The sequence below is a fragment of the Saccopteryx bilineata genome, chromosome 2, assembly GCF_036850765.1.
Source record: "Saccopteryx bilineata isolate mSacBil1 chromosome 2, mSacBil1_pri_phased_curated, whole genome shotgun sequence".
Taxonomy (NCBI): domain Eukaryota; kingdom Metazoa; phylum Chordata; class Mammalia; order Chiroptera; family Emballonuridae; genus Saccopteryx; species Saccopteryx bilineata.
The window spans coordinates 169,285,901-169,305,657 of NC_089491.1; the positions used below are offsets into that span (position 1 = coordinate 169,285,901).

The 19,757-nt window shown below is 41.4% G+C and overlaps 1 protein-coding gene, 1 long non-coding RNA gene and 1 other non-coding gene across 5 annotated transcripts in view; 1 reads left to right on the forward strand and 2 right to left on the reverse strand.

Moving 5' to 3' along the window:
- LOC136324884 (uncharacterized) overlaps positions 1-19,757 on the reverse strand; it is a 44,353-nt gene that overhangs the window by 7,159 nt on the left and 17,437 nt on the right. The window contains exon 2 of the long non-coding RNA XR_010729159.1: positions 11,016-11,078. This is a non-coding gene — a long non-coding RNA (uncharacterized lncRNA). The remainder of the gene's footprint in view (positions 1-11,015; positions 11,079-19,757) is intronic.
- Positions 3,657-19,757, forward strand: part of PRIM1 (DNA primase subunit 1) — a 28,906-nt gene continuing 12,805 nt past the window's right edge. For 2 of the 3 annotated variants that reach the window (XM_066258354.1, XM_066258356.1), the window contains exons 1-9: positions 3,657-3,794; positions 5,908-6,065; positions 11,637-11,743; positions 11,815-11,888; positions 13,209-13,345; positions 13,896-13,954; positions 16,318-16,427; positions 17,173-17,270; positions 17,405-17,546. In XM_066258354.1, coding sequence (XP_066114451.1) covers positions 3,692-3,794; positions 5,908-6,065; positions 11,637-11,743; positions 11,815-11,888; positions 13,209-13,345; positions 13,896-13,954; positions 16,318-16,427; positions 17,173-17,270; positions 17,405-17,546 — 988 coding nt within the window. In that variant the 5' untranslated portion in view covers positions 3,657-3,691. Of the gene's footprint in view, positions 3,795-5,907; positions 6,066-11,636; positions 11,744-11,814; positions 11,889-13,208; positions 13,346-13,895; positions 13,955-16,317; positions 16,428-17,149; positions 17,271-17,404; positions 17,547-19,757 lie in introns of all 3 variants that reach the window. The other variant, XM_066258355.1, reaches the window with a different exon arrangement.
- On the reverse strand, positions 15,995-16,101 carry LOC136327943 (U6 spliceosomal RNA). The gene has a single exon (XR_010729996.1). It is a non-coding gene; the product is annotated as a U6 spliceosomal RNA (small nuclear RNA).

Sequence of the window (19,757 nt, forward strand, 5' to 3'; positions counted from 1 at the left end):
GATGGACTTGCTGGAAAGGATGAGAATGTTGTTAGAGAGTCAGGGTTTGATTCTGCTACTAGATGACAAGAAACTGACTTCTTGGAGGTCATGGGAGGTTGTACGGAGCTTTTCTTCTTCTCATCAGAAATGGCCCTGTAGCATCTCAGGCCTTCAGTAACTGTACGGTAAATCTTGGGGAACCTCTATGTATCAGTACTTCAGTGAGACAAAAATCATCAGCTAACTCTTTTGTAGAAAACATTTCCAGTTCTGGAGTTCCTAGGTCTCTATTCTCTTCCCTAAATGCTATCATCTACAGCTCTAGTTCCTTAACGCAGTGGTCCCCAACACCTGGGCCGCAGACCGGTATCGGTCCATGGGCCATTTGGTACAGGTCCACAGAGAAAGAATAAATAACTTACATTATTTCCGTTTTATTTATATTTAAGTCTGAACGATGTTTTATTTTTTAAAAATGACCAGGCCTGACCTGTGGTGGCACAGTCGGATAAAGCGTCGACCTGAAACACTGAGGTCGCCGGTTCGAAACCTTGGTATTGCCTGGTCAAGGCACATATGGGAGTTGAATGCTTCCTGCTCCTCCCCCTTCTCTCTCTGTCTCTCTCTCTCTCACTCCTCTCTCTCTAAAAAAATCAATAAATAAAATATTTAAAAAAAATGACCAGATTCCCTCTGTTACATTCGTCTAAGACACACTCTTGACGCTTGTCTCGGTCACGTGATACATTTATCCGTCCCACCCTAAAGGCCGGTCCATGAAAATATTTTCTGACATTAAACCGGTCCATGGCCCAAAAAAGGTTGGGGACCACTGCCTTAAGGTCTTCATTGGTTAGTCCTTTGCCATGGGAGTTATGATATCACTTTCACTGATGTCCAACTGCAGTTGATTACCAATAGCCCTAATGCAGCTCCATTCCTAAGTATGAGTTGTACATTTGTAACTCAGGAACTTACTGTATGTGGAAGAAGAGCAAAGGAAAAACAACTGAATGGCAATACTGCCTCTCAGTGGCACTTGGGATTAAAGCTTCTATACCAGAGCACTTTCACAGAATAATAGCTTTCTCACGTTGTGTAGTTCCGGACAATGAAGTGCCAAGCACTTTTACCTCATTTAACACTCACAACAACCCCTTCTAGAGGAAACTGAGCATGTAACTTAGGGATTAAATTCAGAGACCCTAGAGCCAGACTGCCTGACTCCCACTTACTAATTGTGAACTTGGACAAATTACTGCAGTTCTCTGCCTACTTCCCCACCTGTAAAATAGGGATATTTGTACAGACCACATAGGGTTCTTATGAGGAATAAATTCTTAAATTCTTTTTTTTTTTTTACAGGGACAGAGAGAGTCAGAGAGAGGAGTAGATTGGGACAGACATACAGGAACGGAGAGAGATGAGAAGCATCAATCATCAGTTTTTCATTGCGACACCTTAGTTGTTCATTGATTGCTTTCTCATATGTGCCTTGACCACGGGCCTTCAGCAGGCCGAGTAACCCCTTGCTCAAGCCAGCGACCTTGGGTCCAAGTTGGTGAGCTTTTTTGCTTAAGCCAGATGAGCCTGCACTCAAGCTGGCAACCTCGGGGTCTCGAACCTGGGTCCTCCGCATCCCAGTCCGATGCTCTAACCACTATGCAACCGCCTGGTCAGGCAATTCTTAAATTCTTAAGATGGTACTTGATGGATGCCAAATGCTATATAAATGAAAACCTTTATTTTCCTTTTTCCTGATGAGAGCTAATGTTGAATAAAGAGAGCATACAGTAGGAACTCAATAAATAAGACTTCTTTTGTTTTCTTCCCTTATGTCTTAGCTCCTTACAGTGCTGCACTCCTAGTGTTCCTGAAATTTAAATAAGGGATTCCCAAGTAGCCCAAAGAAGTAAGTTCTTAAAAGCAACAATGAGGAAGCTAAGAAACCCATTAAAAAGTCCAGGGGAACATGTTTCTGTAAAAGAGCACTCTATAGGGAGAGCACCTTGTTACTTTTATCGTAGTGAAGACCTTCCCACCAATGAAGTCCACCCTACCCAAAACAGAATACATAGGGATTGTGAAATCCAACTAAGATTTATTCAGGTAACCAGGTTTCTAGGAATATTCAAGTAAGTATGATCTTCCCAGAACCATTTTTTTACCAAACTGCCACCCGGGAGCTGAGGGACCACAATCATTTTCAAGATTAGGCTAATAATAACTTACCACAGCCTATTCCCTCCTTGCTCTCCTACTATTATTGTGAAACTAAAATTCATAAAAACAATGGTTTTAAAGTGACATTTAAAACCGACCCCCAGTCCACATTTACAATGAGGTGCATCTTTACTAGGTAAGACTGACTGACAGATCTGCACATCAATAGCACACAGGTTCCTTTCGTACTTGTAAAGCGCTCCATGATTCTGCAAGCTTTCTCTAATTCAGGTGTTAGCATTCCTGTGTCTTCTATTTGAGAGAATGAATATACAAACAATTGCCAGACTATATATAAAAACAGAACTATGACCCACAACCTTAAGAAGCCTACCCAAGAAACCAACCTCATTATCTATAATAAATAGCCCAGGAAGCCAAGCTGCTATAAATCAGACCTCTGTCTCTCGTGATAGTCCAGGAATTTAAACAATAACCTCTGGAACAATTGGCCAAAGATGGCCAGAACCTAATTAATAACTGGCAGCTTCCCTAATTTTTGTCCTCACTTCCAACTTAAGACCAACCGGAGAAAGCCAATAGGCGCTCCTAACCAAACCCCATAGGATGCCCTATTGCTCGTTAGCCAACTACAGCTTCCCCGTGCAAACAACCTTGAATCAGGGCACACTAGAAACCTTCTCCTTTTTTCTGCCATAAAGCTTTCCCACGCCTCTGCCTGCCTTTGAGCCTCTGCCAAAATGCAAGAAACAGTGACTGACCCCCTAGCTATATAGTAGCAAGCTCTGAATAAATAGCCTTTGGTTTTCTCATTTGGTTGACAATTCCACATATTACACCTAGTACTTCTAAGAACTAATTTCCAAACCCTTTTAAAAAGATACTGGTTAACCTTGTTCAAATGTTATTTCTATAATAGTCATAAGTTAGTGAACATCTTTTTTTTACTTCATCATGATAACTGAAGTCCATATGCTGAAGAGCTCACCTTTCCGCAGACAAGTTTCCTGAAATGGGCGCGGCCTCCCCCTGCCCACCTTGAGCAGAGCAGTGGTCCCCAACCTTTTTTGGGCCACGGACCGGTTTACTGTCAGAAAATATTTTCACGAACAGGCCTTTAGGGTGAGACAGATAAATGTATCACGTGACCGAGACAAGCGTCAAGAGTGAGTCTTAGACAGATGTAACAGAGGGAATCTGGTCATTTTTTAAAAATAAAACATCGTTCAGACTTAAATATAAATAAAACGGAAATAATGTAAGTTATTTATTCTTTCTCTGTGGACTGGTACCAAATGGCCCACGGACGGAGGTTGGGGACCACTGGAGCAGAGGATCCTGGGTTAAGAGGGTGGGCGGAGACAGTGGGAGCACCTCCCACGCCGGAGCCAAACCCCCACTGAGAACTACAATTCCCAGCGACCCCTGCTGCAGACCCAGCCTCCGCCAAAGGGCGCCTGCGCATTGACTGAGGTTTCCGTTAGATTCCCGCCAATTCTTGCAGTGGGGTTAAGTACGGTGCACCATGGAGGCGTTGGACCCAGCTGAGCTTCCCGAACTGCTTAAGATTTATTACCGGAGGCTCTTTCCCTACGCCCAGTACTATCGCTGGCTCAACTATGGCGGAGGTGATGACGGCGGGGAGCGGGCTGGGTCAGGCAGGGAACGTGGACAGGTTCCGGGTGGGTACTTTACTTTGGGGGTGACAACAAGAAGAGGTGCCCCCAGCGTGTTACCGGGCGCCTTCACGCGGTTATCTTGAGCCCTTCCGACCCCCACCTCTGCAAAGTAAATGGATGGAGGGTGGGTAGATGACCAGAGTGCTGCCCGGCCACACAATGAAGGGCAGAGCTGCCGTACCAACCACTATGGCCAGACTCACACTCGGTGCCGGGTTTACCTGCTGGGGGGCCGGAGCCAGGCAGTGACCGGGTTGTAGAATGAAGCTGCAGCGGCATGATCCGCATCAGGGACAGGGGCATCTCCCGGAAGAATAGAGGTCCTTACCTTGTTACAGCTGAATTGATTAGTGCCCGCGGAGGAGACGGAGGTGGTGTTACACATATATGTTTAAAATATTTCTGCATCTTTTTTCTCATTCTTTTTCCTGTGAGATGTTGTGGCTTGACAAGCCCCTTCAAATTAGGGAGTAGGCAGTTGTGGGATTCAAATAATTTAACCACTGGTTCTCTGTCCTAATGATCATTTTATCTAAAGCAGGGGTCGGGAACCTATGGCTCCCGAGCCAGATGTGGCTCTTCTGATGGCTGCATCTGGCTCGCAGACAAATCTTTAATTAAAAAAAAATGTTAAAAATATAAAACATTCTCATGTATTACAACCCATTCATTTCCTACCACTCATGTTCATGGTTGCGGGTGGCTGGAGCCAATCACAGCTGTCCTCCTGGACAACACCACATTTTTATTGGATAATGTGTAATGTACGCGGGTGGTTGTATGGCTCTCATGGAATTACATTTTAAAATATGTGGCGTTCCTGGCTCTCTCAGCCAAAAAGGTTCCCAACTCCTGATCTAAAAGGTAGTTCATTATTTCATGCATTTAATACTTAAATACAAACAGTAAAAGAGGTACACAAAACTAGATTTTAAGAGTTTTAAAATATTAATAAAAAATATTAAATAATACCTGACAAAAAAATAATAAAAGTGTTATTTAAGGTATTTCCAATGACAGCTTGTCACCCCCTGGTTGTTTGGCACTTTTCTCTTTACATTATATGTTTCTTACTGAAGTAAGAAATGCGAGGGAATTAAAATTTGGTATTTCATCAAAGTTATAGTGAGTTTTATGAAATAAATATTCCATCCATAGTTCCATCAAATTTTTTTCACCTGTGGACAGAAAAAACATTACTATGGGCGCTTAGAATGTGCTGTTGCGCAGATGAACGTTATAAAAGGGTAAGGAGCCCTGGCCACATAGCTTGGTTGTTTAGGTCAGTGGTCTCCAACCTTTTTTGGGCCACGGACCAGTTTAATGTCAGAAAATATTTTCACGGACCAGCCTTTAGGGTGGGACGGATAAATGTATCACGTGACCGAGACATGCGTCAAGAGTGAGTCTTAGACGGATGTAACAGGGAATCTGGTCATTTTTTAAAAATAAAACATCGTTCAATGTTTAACTTAGACTTAAATATAAATAAAATGGAAATAATGTAAGTTATTCTTTCTCTGCGGACTGGTACCAAATGGCCAACAGACCGGTACCGGTCCGCAGCTTGGGGGTTGGGGACCACTGGGTTAGAGCACTGTCCTGAAGCACAGAGGTTGCTGGTTCGATCCCTGGTCAGGACACATACAGGAACAGATAGATGTTCCCCTCTCTCTTTCTCTGTCTTCCCTTTCCCTTCCTCTTTTTCTAAAATCAATAAAATAAACATCAAAAATATTTTTTTTTAAAAGTAAGGAATGTAAATTTGTGATTTCCACATTGGTTGGCTGCCCAGAGGACCACCTTAAAGAGAACCCTGATTACAAGTGCCATTTTAACAACCGGTTTGCCAAACTCAGTAAAAACTTAGGTATTGGTTCTACCAAACCGATGTGAACCAGCTGAATCCCACCACTGGGAGTAGGTCTTGTCTTTTTTCACATGTAGCACAGTGCTGGGCACAAGGGGCTTATGAAAAATATCTTCTCATTGGTCAATGGTTATAAGGCCCTGAACTGAATAAAATTCCATGTTAATTTTTAAATGCACATTTATTTTGCAGTGATAAAGAATTATTTTCAACACCGTGAATTTTCATTCACACTGAAAGATGATATTTACATTCGTTACCAATCCTTCAACAACCAGAGTGATCTGGAAAAGGAGATGCAGAAAATGAATCCATACAAGATTGATATAGGCGCAGTATATTCCCACAGAGTAAGAAATCAGTTTTTTATGTATTTTGTTGGTTTGTTTTATATACCAAAAACCCCAGTGTTTTAATTTTTAGAGTTTATTCTGGTTAAAGAACCATACTTTAACTGTTTTTGCAAGTAGATTGTAAAATTTTTTGTTTGTTGACATTCTACATCACTGACTGGAAACACTAGGACAAAAAAATTGAATATCTGGCTAAAAGACTAAATGAGGAAGTTGGCATGGTAAGGAAGGTAATTAAAAGAGAATTACATTATCTCCCAGCATTGAAGTTATTCTTTATTCCTCTCACATTCCTATATCTGTTCTATTAGGAAATCTCTACCAGAATATCTAAAATCCAACTAGTGCTATTAATAATCATCATTTGTTATCTGAATGACTATTAAAACTTTCAAATAATTTGCTCCTATGGATTCTAGAGTCTAATCTCAATACAACAGTCAGTGATCCTTTTAAAACAAGTCAGAGCCTGCTTAAAACCATTTTCCAGTGGTTACCCATTCACTCAGAGTAAAAGACCCTCTCTCCCCCTAACTCACCCAACCCCTGCCACACTGACCTTGCTCAAGCAGTTTCACTGCCTAGAACCCATTTTCCCAAATATCTTGGTTCTTTCCCTCACATCCTTCAAGTTTTTACTCAGTAAGGTCTACTGCAACCTTCCATCTCTCCTATCCCCCTTCCAGTGCTGTATTCTAAGTATCTAGAATAGTGCCTGACAGAGTACACCACACATATTTGTTGAGTGAATAAACAAACCAAAGTTGCACTTCATCCTCCTTAAAACTGCACACAGGGAAGGAAAAATATACCCAGAGGATAGTAGCGTTTGTATGGAGCTTTTTTCATATATTCTTTAACTTGTTTTTTATATCAATTCTCACTGTTCTGTTTACAAAGGAGAAAACAGTCCTGGTGAACCTAAATAATTTTTTCTTAGATCACGCAATTTCTAAATGGTAGAGCTGGGACCTGAACCCAGGTTTTCTGACTCTTAAATTCCAGTGGAAGGAGAGAAGATGGGGTAGAAAAGGCAGGCAGGGCCCTGGTTGGTGGCACATAGATAGAGCATCTTCTCCAAGCACTGAGGTCGCTGGCTGGATCCTGAGGGCACCTGCTCGAACCCCAGTCAGGGCACATATGAAAAGCAATCAGTGATTGTGCAACCAAGTAAAACCATAAGTTGATGCTTTTCTCTCTCTCTCTCTCTCTCTCTCTCTATCTCTATCTCTATCTCTATCTCTATCTCCCCCTCTCCCTCTCCCTCCCTGACCTTCCTTCAGCTCTCTCAAAATCAGTGGGGGGGGGAGCAGGCAGGAAAAATGCTTTGGAGCAGTTTATTCTTGAGAGGTAGAAATTAAAACTGAAATCTTCCCTGACCGGGCGGTGGCACAGTGGATAGAGCATCGGACTGGGATGCGGAAGACCCAGGTTCGAGACCCCGAGGTCGCTGGCTTGAGCAAAAAAAGCTCACCAGCTTGAGCCCAAGGTCTCTGGCTCGAGCAAGGGGTTACTCAGTCTGCTGAAGGCCCACGGTCAAGGCACATATGAGAAAGCAATCAATGAACAACTAAGGTGTTGCAACCTGCAAAGAAAAACTAATGATTGACACTTCTCATCTCTCTGTTTAAAAAAATTTTTTTTAAATAAAACTGAAATCTTTTTGCCTGACCTGTGGTGGCACAGTGGATAAAGCGTTGACCTGGAATGCTGAGGTTGCTGATTCAAAACCCTAGGCTTACCCGGTCAAGGCCCAGATGAAAAGCAACGACACTGCTCACAAAAATGAGGGGACCAGGGAACGTGCAGATACTCCAGTACTTTCAGCCTTGTGTACAGTGCATTTTCACCAATGAAATAAAAGTTGGTTCTGCATCTCATTTGCATAACCAAACAATTTTCTTTGACTTGTTTGCTTTTCTGATGTTCTTGTTTAATAAAAAAAGCCAAATGCTTCTTTTTTTGTCACTTCATATTTGTTTTGAAATATCACCTAATTTTTGTGAGCAATCTACTACAAGTTAATGCTTCCTGCTCCTCCTCCCTCTTTCTCTTTATCTCTCTAAAAATAAATTCTTTTAAAAACAAGTATTTTTAAAAAGGCCAGTATGTTACTAGTCCCCTCTAACACCAAATGGGGAAAATACTTCTTTTTTATTGGGCCAAGAGTGAGCCATCTATAGACCTTTTTTCCTGTGAGTTTTATCAGTTGTGTATGCACATAGTTTATAGAACTTACTTGGAAAAAAGGTCTTTAACTTCCACCTGGTTATGCTCCCCAGACACAACCACTCTCTTCTAGCTGATTCTTTTTTTTTTTTTTTTTTTTTTGTATTTTTCTGAAGCTGGAAACGGGGAGAGACAGTCAGGACCGGGATCCACCCGACATGCCCACCAGGGGCGATGCTCTGCCGCAACCAGAGCCACTCCAGCGCCTGGGGCAGAGGCCAAGGAGCCATCCCCAGCGCCCTGGCCATCTTTGCTCCAATGGAACCTCGGCTGCAGGAGGGGAAGAGAGACAGGAAGGAGGGGGGAGTGGAGAAGCAAATGGGCGCTTCTCCTATGTGCCCTGGCCGGGAATCGAACCCGGTTCCCCCGCACACCAGGCCGACGCTCTACCACTGAGCCAACCGGCCAGGGCCTACTCCCTTGTTTTTTGTTTGTTGTTCTTATATTCCAAATGAGAAGAGGGGAGATAGAGGGACAGACTCTCACATGTGCCCCGACAGGGATCCACCCAGCAACCCCCATCTAGGGCCATGCTCACAAACTGAGCTATTTTTAGCACCTGAGGCTGGAACTCCACAGAGCCATCCTCAGCACCTGGAGCCAATGCACTTGAATCAATCAAACCATGGATGCTGAGGGGAAGAGAGAGAGGAGAGGGAGGGGTGGAGAAGCAGATGATCTCTTCTGTGTGCTCTGACCAGGAACCAAACCCAGGACATCCACACTCCAGGCCAACACTACCACTGATCCAACTGGCCAGGGCCTGATTTACTCCCTTGTTTTTTTTGTTTTTGTTTTTTACAGAGACAGAGAAGGATAGATAGGAACAGACAGACAGGAACAGAGAGATGAGAAGCATCAATCATCAGTTTTTTGTTGCGACACCTTAGTTGTTCATTGATTGCTTTCTCATATGTGCCTTGACCTCGGGCCTTCAGCAGATGGAGTAACCCCTTGCTCAAGCCAGCGACCTTGGGTCCAAGCTGGTGAGTTTTTTGCTAAAGCCAGATGAGCTCGCGCTCAAGCTGGCAACATCAGGGTCTCGAACCTGGGTCCTTCCACATCCCAGTCCGACGCTCTATCCATTGCGCCATCACCTGGTCAGGCTACTCCCTTGTTTTGACGGAGCACACGCTACAGGAGCTTCCTGAGAAAGTACATGGAAGACAAGATATTTCATGCCTTCTGTACTTGGAAAATGTCTTCATTCTACCTTTATGCTTAACTAATTGTTGAGTGTTTTTAAAAGAAGTGAAGGAGAGAGATGGTCTCAGTATTCCACATGTAGTTGTCTAATTAATCCCCTAAATATCAATACAGTACAATCTTTAATTGTGCCTGTTGTCCTGCCCTGCCCAGTCCAGAGACCCTCTGTTTAATGATCTCCTGATAATTCAGCCATCTTTGCCAGGAAAATGGAAGCATAGTCACCTTCCTCTACAGAGGAAGTATAGGAATCTGGGAAACCAACTCCACAGATTTTTAACCAATCCTATTTTTAATCTCAGTTTACCTACCACACACACACACACACACACACTCAGCTCACTCCAGGGATACTCTTTGTCACCTATTTCTAAGCCTTTTGGAGATTCAGAAGTATAAATCATCTTTTTTTTTTTTTTTTTTGTGGCAGAGACAGAGAGAGGAACAGACAGGAAGGGAGAGGATTAGAAACATCAATTCTTTTATTGCAGCTCCTTAGTTGTTCATTGATTGCTTTCTCATATGTGCCTTGACCGCAGGCCTTCAGCAGACCGAGTGACCCCTTGCTCGAGCTAGTGACCTTGGGCTCAAGCTGGTGAGCTTTGCTCAAACCAGATGAGCCCGCGCTCAAGCTGGCGACCTCGGGGTCTTGAACCTGGGTCCTCCATATCCCAATCCGACACTCCACCACCTGGTCACACCAGAAGTACAAATCTTTCCTTACTGAGAACTTAAGATTCAGTTTTTATGGTCCTGTTTGTAAAAACCATGGTGGTGTTGTCTTCTATCTACCTACCTACCTACCTACCTATCTCTGTGTGTGTGTGTGTGTGTGTGTGTGTGTGTGTGTGTGTGTGTGTAACAGAGAGAGAGGGACAGACAGACAGGAAGGGAGAGAGATGAGAAACATCAATTCTTCATTGCGGCTCCTTAGTTGTTCGTTGATTGCTTTCTCATATGTGCCTTGACCAGGGGGTTCCAGCAGACCGAGTGACCCCTTGCTCAAGCCAGTGACTGTGGGGTCTTGTCTATGATTCCACGTTCAAGCCAGATGAGCCTGTGCTCAAGCAGGTGACCTTGGGGTTTTGAACCTGGGTCCTCAGCATCCTAGTCTGTCGCTCTATCTACTGCGGCCCTGCCTGGTCAGGCACTTTTATTTTTTTAAAGGCTTATATCTTCCTTTAAAAAAAAAACTTAACTCATTTTTGTGCAGATTTGGGTGGAACAAAATAAGTATCTGTATTGTCAGCCTTCTTTACCTTGTAATCCATAACCTCAAAGGAGGAGGCTACTTAACAGCCTGAGCCAAAGGCTCAGTTCAGACTAATTGGGAAGATCCTTTTGAATTATTGAAAAAAAAATTTTTTTTTCTTAAGTGAGAAGCAGGGAGACAGAAAGGCTGACTCTGGCATGCGCCTCAACTGGGATCCACCCTACAAACCCCCTACCAGGCAATGCTTTGCCCACCTGGGGCCTTTGCTCCACTACTCAGCAACCAAGCTATTTTAGTACCTGAGGCGAGGTCATGGAGCCATCCTCAGCACCTGGGGCCAACTTGCTACAACCGAGCCATACCTGTGGGAAGGCAAAAGAGAGAGGGGAGAGTCTGGGGTGGAAAAGCAGTTGGCCACTTCTCCTGTGTGCCTTGACCGGGAATCGAACCCAGGACGTCCATATGCTGGGCCAATGCTCTACCACTTAGCCAACCAGCCAGGGCCGAATTATTGAAAAATTTTAAGTACATTTTTGTTATATGTCCAGCAACAAATAAAGGTCTCTAAGAACATCTTGTAATAGAGCGTTAATTATATGTTCTTTTCTCTAAAACCTAAAAAAGCTTTACTATGATTTCTATTGAGCAACAAATATTTATTGTTATATGTCAATTGTTTCTCAGTAGAACTGGAAAAAAACTGATAATAATTTATATTTATCAACCCTGTTTTAAGTAGATGAAAGTTACACTGTCATTAATTATGGATATATAGCATCTGAATTAATAAATTGACATCAACGTGGCATTATAGGGCTTTTTCAATTTACTTTGGCTACTTTTTTTGTGTGGCTAGAAAATAAGCATATTTGGCAGTGTGGCAGCTCTTCTAGAAACTGATTGATATTTTGTATTTGTAGCCCAATCAACATAATACAGTGAAACTGGGAGCTTTCCAGGCTCAGGAAAAAGAACTGGTGTTTGACATTGACATGACAGACTACGATGATGTGCGGAGATGTTGTAGGTAAGCACCATAGGACTTGTTGGTAGGGTGGGTGATATCATTGACAGTAAGTAATGATGACTCTGCTCCAGTTCTGCAGACATATGTTGTAAGTGCTGGACCCTCATGACGATGGCCATCCGCATCATTGACCGAGCATTGAAGGGCAAGTATCAGCAGTGTTGGAGTAAAGTCGAATGCAAGAATCTGTTTTCCTCTTAATATTAATCTATCTATACCATTTTATAATCAAATTCCATAAATGTCTAACATGTTTCTTTAAAGCATATAATAGAAAAATAAAAGATTTTAATAAAGTTAAAGTTTAAATTTTATGAAAGCTGTGATCAAACCAGTGAGTTTTTCCCAATTCCATTGGGCTGCTCTATGTGCTAGGTACTATCCTAAATGAGAGAAGTATGAAAGAGAACAGTTCTTACCTCAAGTAGGCTAAGCAGTCTAAGAAGAAGACAAATGAAAAAATTGAGGATTACCTTTGTGTTAAGTAGTATGCACGGGGTACTATAGGAATATAAAACAACTGCAGTACATACAGAAACGGGAAGAAATTGGATCAGAAAAGTCTTCCTAGGAGAGGTGATGATAAGGATGATAATAAAATAGTTGATCTACATAGGGAGCTTATTATGTGCCAGCTACTAAAGCACTTTAAGTTTGTTAGTTTCTTTAATATCCCTAGACTGGGTTTTTAAGGATAAATGGCAGTTGGTTACGGAGAGAAATGAAAGTGCTGGAGTAGGAGGAAATTCTTGGCAGAGAGACCAGGATAGATAAAGTCTTAAAGGCAAGAGCATGAGGCAGGGTGGCAAGGGAAACCACAAATAACTTAGTCTAGTTAAGGTGAGTATATGTGGATAAGAGGTAAAAAATGAAGCTAAAGAAGTAAGCAAGAACCAGGAGTTTATAGATTTGTTTTAAAACCTATTCCAGGTGTCCCCAAACTACGTTCCGCGGGCCGCATGTGGCCCCCTGAGGCCATTTATCCGGCCCCCGCCACACTTCCAGAAGGGGCACCTCTTTCATTGGTGGTCAGTGAGAGGAGCACAGGATGCATCCACATCCTGTGCTCCTGGAGTACTGTATGTGGTGGCGCTCACGTACAGTACTACCGGTGACACGGGATGCACGCGTCACGGCTCTGTAAGCGCATCATATCACATGTTAGGGCTAGAAGTGACAAATATGGAACCGGACATTGACCATCTCATTAGCCAAAAGCAGGCCCATAGTTTCCATTGAAATACTGGTCAGTTTGTTGATTTAAATTTACTTGTTCTTTATTTTAAATATTGTATTTGTTCCCGTTTTTTTTTTTTACTTTAAAATAAGATATGTGCAGTGTGCATAGGGATTTTGTTCATAGTTTTTTTTATAGTCCGGCCTTCCATAGGTCTTAGGGACAGTGAACTGGCCCCCTGTGTAAAAAGTTTGGGGACCCCTGACCTATTCTGTCTTCCCTCCTCAGAGGATTTTGGATTTAAGCATCGCCTCTGGGTGTATTCTGGAAGAAGAGGTGTTCATTGTTGGGTCTGTGATGAATCAGTTAGAAAGTTGTCCTCTGCAGTGCGGTCTGGGATAGTGGAGTATTTGAGCCTTGTAAAGGTAAGATCTTAATGATAATTTATATTTCCTTTTTTTCTGGTTGTTACCAAGTCTGGTATGTTTAGTAACAAAATTAAACTATCTTTTATAGCATGCACTTTCCAGAGAAGTTGATCTTACCAGGTCAATTAAAATTATAGTAACTATATATATATTTTTTAAGATTTTATTTATTCATTAGAGGGGGGGAGAAAGAAAGAGAAGGAAGGGAGGAGCAGGAAACGTCAACTCCCATATGTGCCTTGACCAGGCAAGCCCAGGGTTTCGAACTGGCAACCTCAGCATTCCAGGTCAATGCTTTATCCACTGCACCACCACAGGTCAGGCAATATAGTAGCTATATTTTTTAAAGATATTTCATATTTTGCTGTAAGTATACTTTGTGGAAAAGGAAGATGAGTTGTTTACTTTTCTGATTCAATTAAGTCAAGTAAAGTTAACCTAGAAAGTTACAAGAATTGAGACTATATAAAATAGTCTATATGCTTCTATACTTTGACAGAATTTAATTAATATCTTTATAACACATTTTTTTATGTTTATTTTTCAGGGTGGTCAAGACATTAAGAAGAAAGTTCACTTAAGTGAAAAAATTCATCCTTTTGTCAGGTCTGTTGGGAAAGATTCCATGCAGTTTATGTTGTGTCTGCTTTACCTGCATATAAAATTATCTTGTGTCTTAAGCAAGTGAGCATCCCCAACAGGAGTCATTCACACATATTTGTCTTTCTATAATGCCAGGTTTATTAGGGAAGACCTCCCCAATTAGCCAATAGAGTTACATGCAGGTTACACCTTGAGGGGGAGCTTAGATGATAAAAGTGAGCAGGGTAGCATTCCCCGCAAAGTCCCTGTTACCAGCAGCCTCTGCAGATGGAGAGGTGGGTGTCGGTCTCAAGCCAGGAGGCTACAGTGGAAGCTCATATTCAGTGGACTAGAAGTCCAGCTGGGCTCTGAGTTTGACCTATGGTACAGCCAAGCTTAAGCATTGGGTGGTCAGAGCTGAGTTCTTATAGCCCACCAGGAGTGGAGGTTCTACTCATATCAGTGTCCAGATAGAAGTTCTCATCCAAGTGTTCAGATTCATGGTTTTGGGCATTCTAGGCCCTCATAAGGGCATTTCTGTTATATCCCATTACCTCAGTCTTGACATAGCACTTGACATAACTGTCATGGCTGACAGTGACTCCATATTGAATTGTCAGAGGTGTTCAAAAAGTCCACTCTGCTCTTGCTCTGTACACCTTGTTATCAGTTTTCTCTGATGGGGTAGTGTTTTATAATAGCAATAGCTAGAGTTAACAGTGTTTCTTGTATGCTACAGCATTTATAATAGGTAGGTGCTTTACAAGTGTTCTCATTGGCCTTTCAAACAACCTCATAAGGGATATGATAGTATCTCTCCTTACAGATGAACAAAGTAAAATTTGGAAAGATTGCATAATTTGCTTGGCATTACATAAGTAATTGTTAAATTCAGGATTCATATCCTGGTCTGCCTGATACCAAAACCCATATGTTTTCCATTGAATTTATTCTAGCATAGTGGAAAGAGCATTGCATAAGGAATAAGGTCCATATTCTGCCACTTACTATGAGTTTGATAAAATATCAGAACCTCTCTTTCCTATCTGTATACTCGGGAAAACAACATCTGCTCCATCTGCCTCAGAGTTGTAGCAAAGATTGAGTGAAACCTGTATAATTATGTAAACTAGTGTCACCCCAATAAGATTCAATTAAAAAGTTTTTTTCTTGGGGTTTGTTTGGGTTTTTTTTTGTTTTGTTTTGTTTTTCCTGAATGAGGAAGAGGGAGGCAGAGAGACAGACTCCTGCATGTGCACAACCAGGATCCACCCAGCATGCCCACTAGAGGGCGATGCTCTGTCCATCTGGGATGTTGCTCCTTTGCAACCAGAGCCATTTTAGTGCCTGAGGTGGAGGCATCATCAGTGCCCAGGCCAACTTTGCTCCAATGGAGCGTTGGCTGCAGGAGGAGAAAAGAAAGATAGAGGAGAAAGAGAAGGGGAAGGATGGAGAAGCAGATGGGTGCTTCTGTGTGCCCTGACTAGGAATTGAACCTGGGACTTCCACATGCTGGGCTGATGCTCTACAACTGAGCCAACTGGCCAGGGCCAAAAAGTATTTTTTTTTTAAAGATTACAGGCTGTGGTGCAGTGGATAGAGGTCGGAACTGGGACGCAGAGGACCCATATTCGAGACCTCAACGTTGCCAGCTTGAGCATGGGCTCATCTTGTTTGAGCAAGGCTTACCAATTTGAGCCCAAGGTCACTGATTCAAATAAAGGGTCACTCAGTCTGCTGTAGCCCGCTGGTCACGAAATGTGAAATCTGCACATCTCGACTGGCATGGCCCTGGGCTGCTCCACTGTATACAGTGTTACGTCATCATCTGCGCATGCGCACATGCTGCCACATCATCCTACAGAAACTGGGAGGGTTTTCCTTTTATTTGGTGCAGATTTCACATTTCTCTCGTCTTTTGTTGCTTTCCTGTGACCGGTCAAAAGTGCGCCATGACTTTATGGACATACTGTATATATAATACAATAAAAAACTTCTGTGTACTCATAACTGTAAACCTACTTTTCACCACCCCTATTTTATGATGTTATTAACCTTTTTTATTATTATTATGGACACCTCACAAATTTGCATGTCATCCTAGCGTAGGGGCAATGCTAATTCTCTCTGTATTGTTCCAGTTTTGGTATATGTGCTGCCTAAGCAAGCACTCTTGAATATCTGTTCTAAACCAGGTACTATGCTAGGTTCTTTCCCCTTAGAGTTACCTCTTATTACCCTGTGAAGAGCTATTATTCCCATTTTACCTAGTTAAGTACGTAGTAGAAATTCAGTAAAAATAAACACTAGTCTCCCAAATGGCAAAAAAGCTATGTCATGTATGTGTTGCTAATAATATTGGGACTTGGTTATTGTTATTCCTACAGAAAATCTATAAACATAATAAACAAATACTTTGAAGAATATGCCTTGGTTGATCAAGATATTCTTGGAAATAAAGAAAGCTGCGATAAGATTTTAGCTCTTGTTCCTGAAAATATCCTTTCCTATGACCATTTTTATGTGAGCTACTTGTATTGGTCTATGACAGGCGTCCCCAAACTACGGGCCGCATGTGGCCCCCTGAGGCCATTTATCCAGCCCCCCCCCCCCCCCCGTCATACTTCCAGAAGGGGCACCTCTTTCATTGGTGGTCAGTGAGAGGCCCTCCAACGATCTGAAGGACAGTGAACTGGCCCCCTGTGTAAAAAGTTTGGGGACCCCTGATACATGTTTTTAGTATTATATTTTGATTGTATTGGTCTATGATATTATAAATCTGCCTGCATATTCTCATATATATATTTTTTTGCAATCTTTTCAAATATTTTCTCATGTACTTATAAGTTTATTTTTTATCCAAAACATCTCTATTTCTGTTTTTGTATTTCTAGTCTGGCAGACAGTAAGATATGAAGCCATTTCATAAATAAATTTTCTTTATGGAAATGATCCTTCTAGAACTAATGGCTATGTAAAGAATGCTGAATCATTTAGTCAAAATATGTACAGACCAGGAAAAATTTTACATTAAACAGTATACTAGTTATTTTGGCATTTTTTCTGTCATATCGCCACTATATTTTTACAGGGTTATGTTTTTAGTGTCTAATTTAATATTTGCATTTTAGAAAACAACAATTACTTTCTATATAAACTGGATATTCTTGTGGTAATACATAATGAAAATAAGTTGTTTGTTGATGTGTCCTAAATTAGTATGTTCCTTAATGACCCATCACCAATTTATGATGACCTTCAGCAAATCTTCCAAAGGCATAACAGTTCACTTCAGCGTTGGGAGCATTTGAAGGAGTATTTGAAGAAAGCCAAATATCTGGTATAATTCTTAATTAAATTCTGATTGTTTTACTTTTTAAGTTAAAGATGGTTGAAGATCACTTTTTAACCACTTTCAAAGAAATCCTCAAAAGTTTCTATGGATCCTCATGCTGGATTTGCATCTGCTTTTAGAATGACAGCAAAAATGACAAATGTGGACCCTGGCTTGAGTGGGAGATCATGCTCCAGTACTGTTTTCCACGGCTGGATATCAATGTTAGCAAAGGAATCAATCATTTGCTGAAGAGCCCTTTTAGTGTTCATCCTAAAACAGGTACTAAGTAAAGAAAGTAAAGAAAACTAACAGAAAAATGAAAGTTATAGTTTGTGTTAGCAAACATGTCACTGAGTGTCAGTATGTGTGATGTCTGGTATATTAAAGGTTGAAGAATTGTTCTGTCAGCTAATACCTAAATTAACTTATTTTTAAATTGTTGATTAGTAGCTACTGGATGAGTTTCTACTATGTAAATTTTCAGTTGGGTTTGTGAGGTTCACTGTTAGAATTAGAGTTGAAGAAAAACTTAGAAATTACAGGACAACAGCTCATTGTACAGATAAGGAAACAGTGGCCCAAGAAGTTACAGTGACTTGTCCACCGTTATTAAAACAAATATTGTCAGAGCTAGGAACAGAGTTCAGCTCTTTGTTATTCGTTTGTTTCCTTTTTATTGAATTTATTGGCATGACACTGGTTAACTAATCCTACAGATTTCAGGCAGAGTTTAGTTCTTTTTCAGCTTATTTATTTCGGTAGACAAGAGGGAAAGAGACAGGCAGACAGGAAGGGAGGGATCAGAAGCACTTCAGATATTCGTTGATTGCTTTCTCATTTGTACCATGACTGGAGGGCTCCAACTGAGCCAGCGACCTTGGCCTCAAGCCAGCGACTATGGGGTCATGTCTGTGATCCCACGCTCAAGCCAGCAACCTAGCACTTAAGCTGATGAGCCTGTGCTCAAGTCAGATAAGCCTGCACTCAAGCGAGCAACCTTGGAGTTTTGAACCTAGGTTGTCAGTATCTCAGGCCAATGCTCTACCCACTGTACCACCCCCAGTCAGGCAAAGTTCAGTGGTTAAAAACTGAAGTTCTATACTTTTTCCACTATGCTGCCCATTAGTACTTTTTAATAGTTTTAACTTTCTTCTTTTACATTTCTCTTAGATAAGATTTGATATACTCCTTGACCAGGCTGTGGCACAATGGATTGAGCATCGCCCTGGGACACTGAGGACACGGGTTTGAAATCCCAAGGTTGCCAACTTGAGTGTGGGGTCGCCAGCTTGAGAGTGGGATCATATATATATGACTTCATGGTCACTGGCTTGGGCCCAAAAGTCGTTTGCTGTCTTGAAGCTCAAGGTCACTGGCTCAGCTGGATCCCCCCAGTCTAGGCACATATGAGAGAACAATCAATGAATAACTAAAGTGCTGCAACTACAAGTTGATACTTCTCATCTCTCTCCTTTCCCATTTGTCTGTCTCTCTCTCTCTGACTTAAAAAAAAAAGATTTGATAGGTCCTCTGCATCCAGGCCAATGCTCTATCTACTGTGCCACTGCCTGGTCAGGCATATCGTCCATACATTTATGTAGCCCTTTTCAAACCTGTCAACTGTGTTCTTAGCTTCTTTTGGTAGTAAGGTTAATATTTATTTTAAGCTTAATTTTAAAGTTTCAGTGATTATCTTATTCTAATAGTCAAGGTTTGGGTAAATAATTATGTTTATTTATAAGTGTATATATTATCTTTTTCCAATTAATTAGCTGCAGTCTTTTTACTCTTGTCTTTAACATCAACTCCTAATTCCCCTTATTATTTTACTTGTTATTCACCTGGTATTCTTTAGCTTTATTATCTCATTTTTTATAATCTCATGTTTGACAAATTTATGTAGTGTCCCAGGTGTGGATATTATATAAAAGGGTAGTATAATATTGTCTTTTATTTCCAAACTGCTTTCTAAAGATGCCAAACATGTAGGCATCTGTTTTGATCTCAGCAAATAAACCAAGGTGATGAAATGAACTATTTACATCTATTTTGTTCAATTTTCAAGACTCACTCAATTTGAAATCTTTTTGTACTTAAATATAGGAGATTAGAAAGAGGGAGATAGAAATAAAAGTAGAGTTAAGAGCAACTAGGTAATAGCTTAACAGTCTTTTACACTATGTTTTCGTGGTTTTTTAAAAAGAAATAAAAGGCACAGCTAATGTGGAAGAACTTTTTTTTTTTTTTTTTTAATTTCTAGAGAGGAGAGAGAGTGAGAGAGAGAAGGGGGAGGGAGGAGCAGGAAGCATCAACTCCCATATGTGCCTTGACCAGGCAAGCCCAGGGTTTTGAACCGGCGACCTCAGTGTTTCCAGGTCGACGCTTTATCCACTGCGCCACCACAGGTCAGGCGTGGAAGAACTTTTAATTTCTATTTCTAAATATTGTTCTTAATAAATAAGTCTGAACCTTTTTCTAAACCTTAGATTT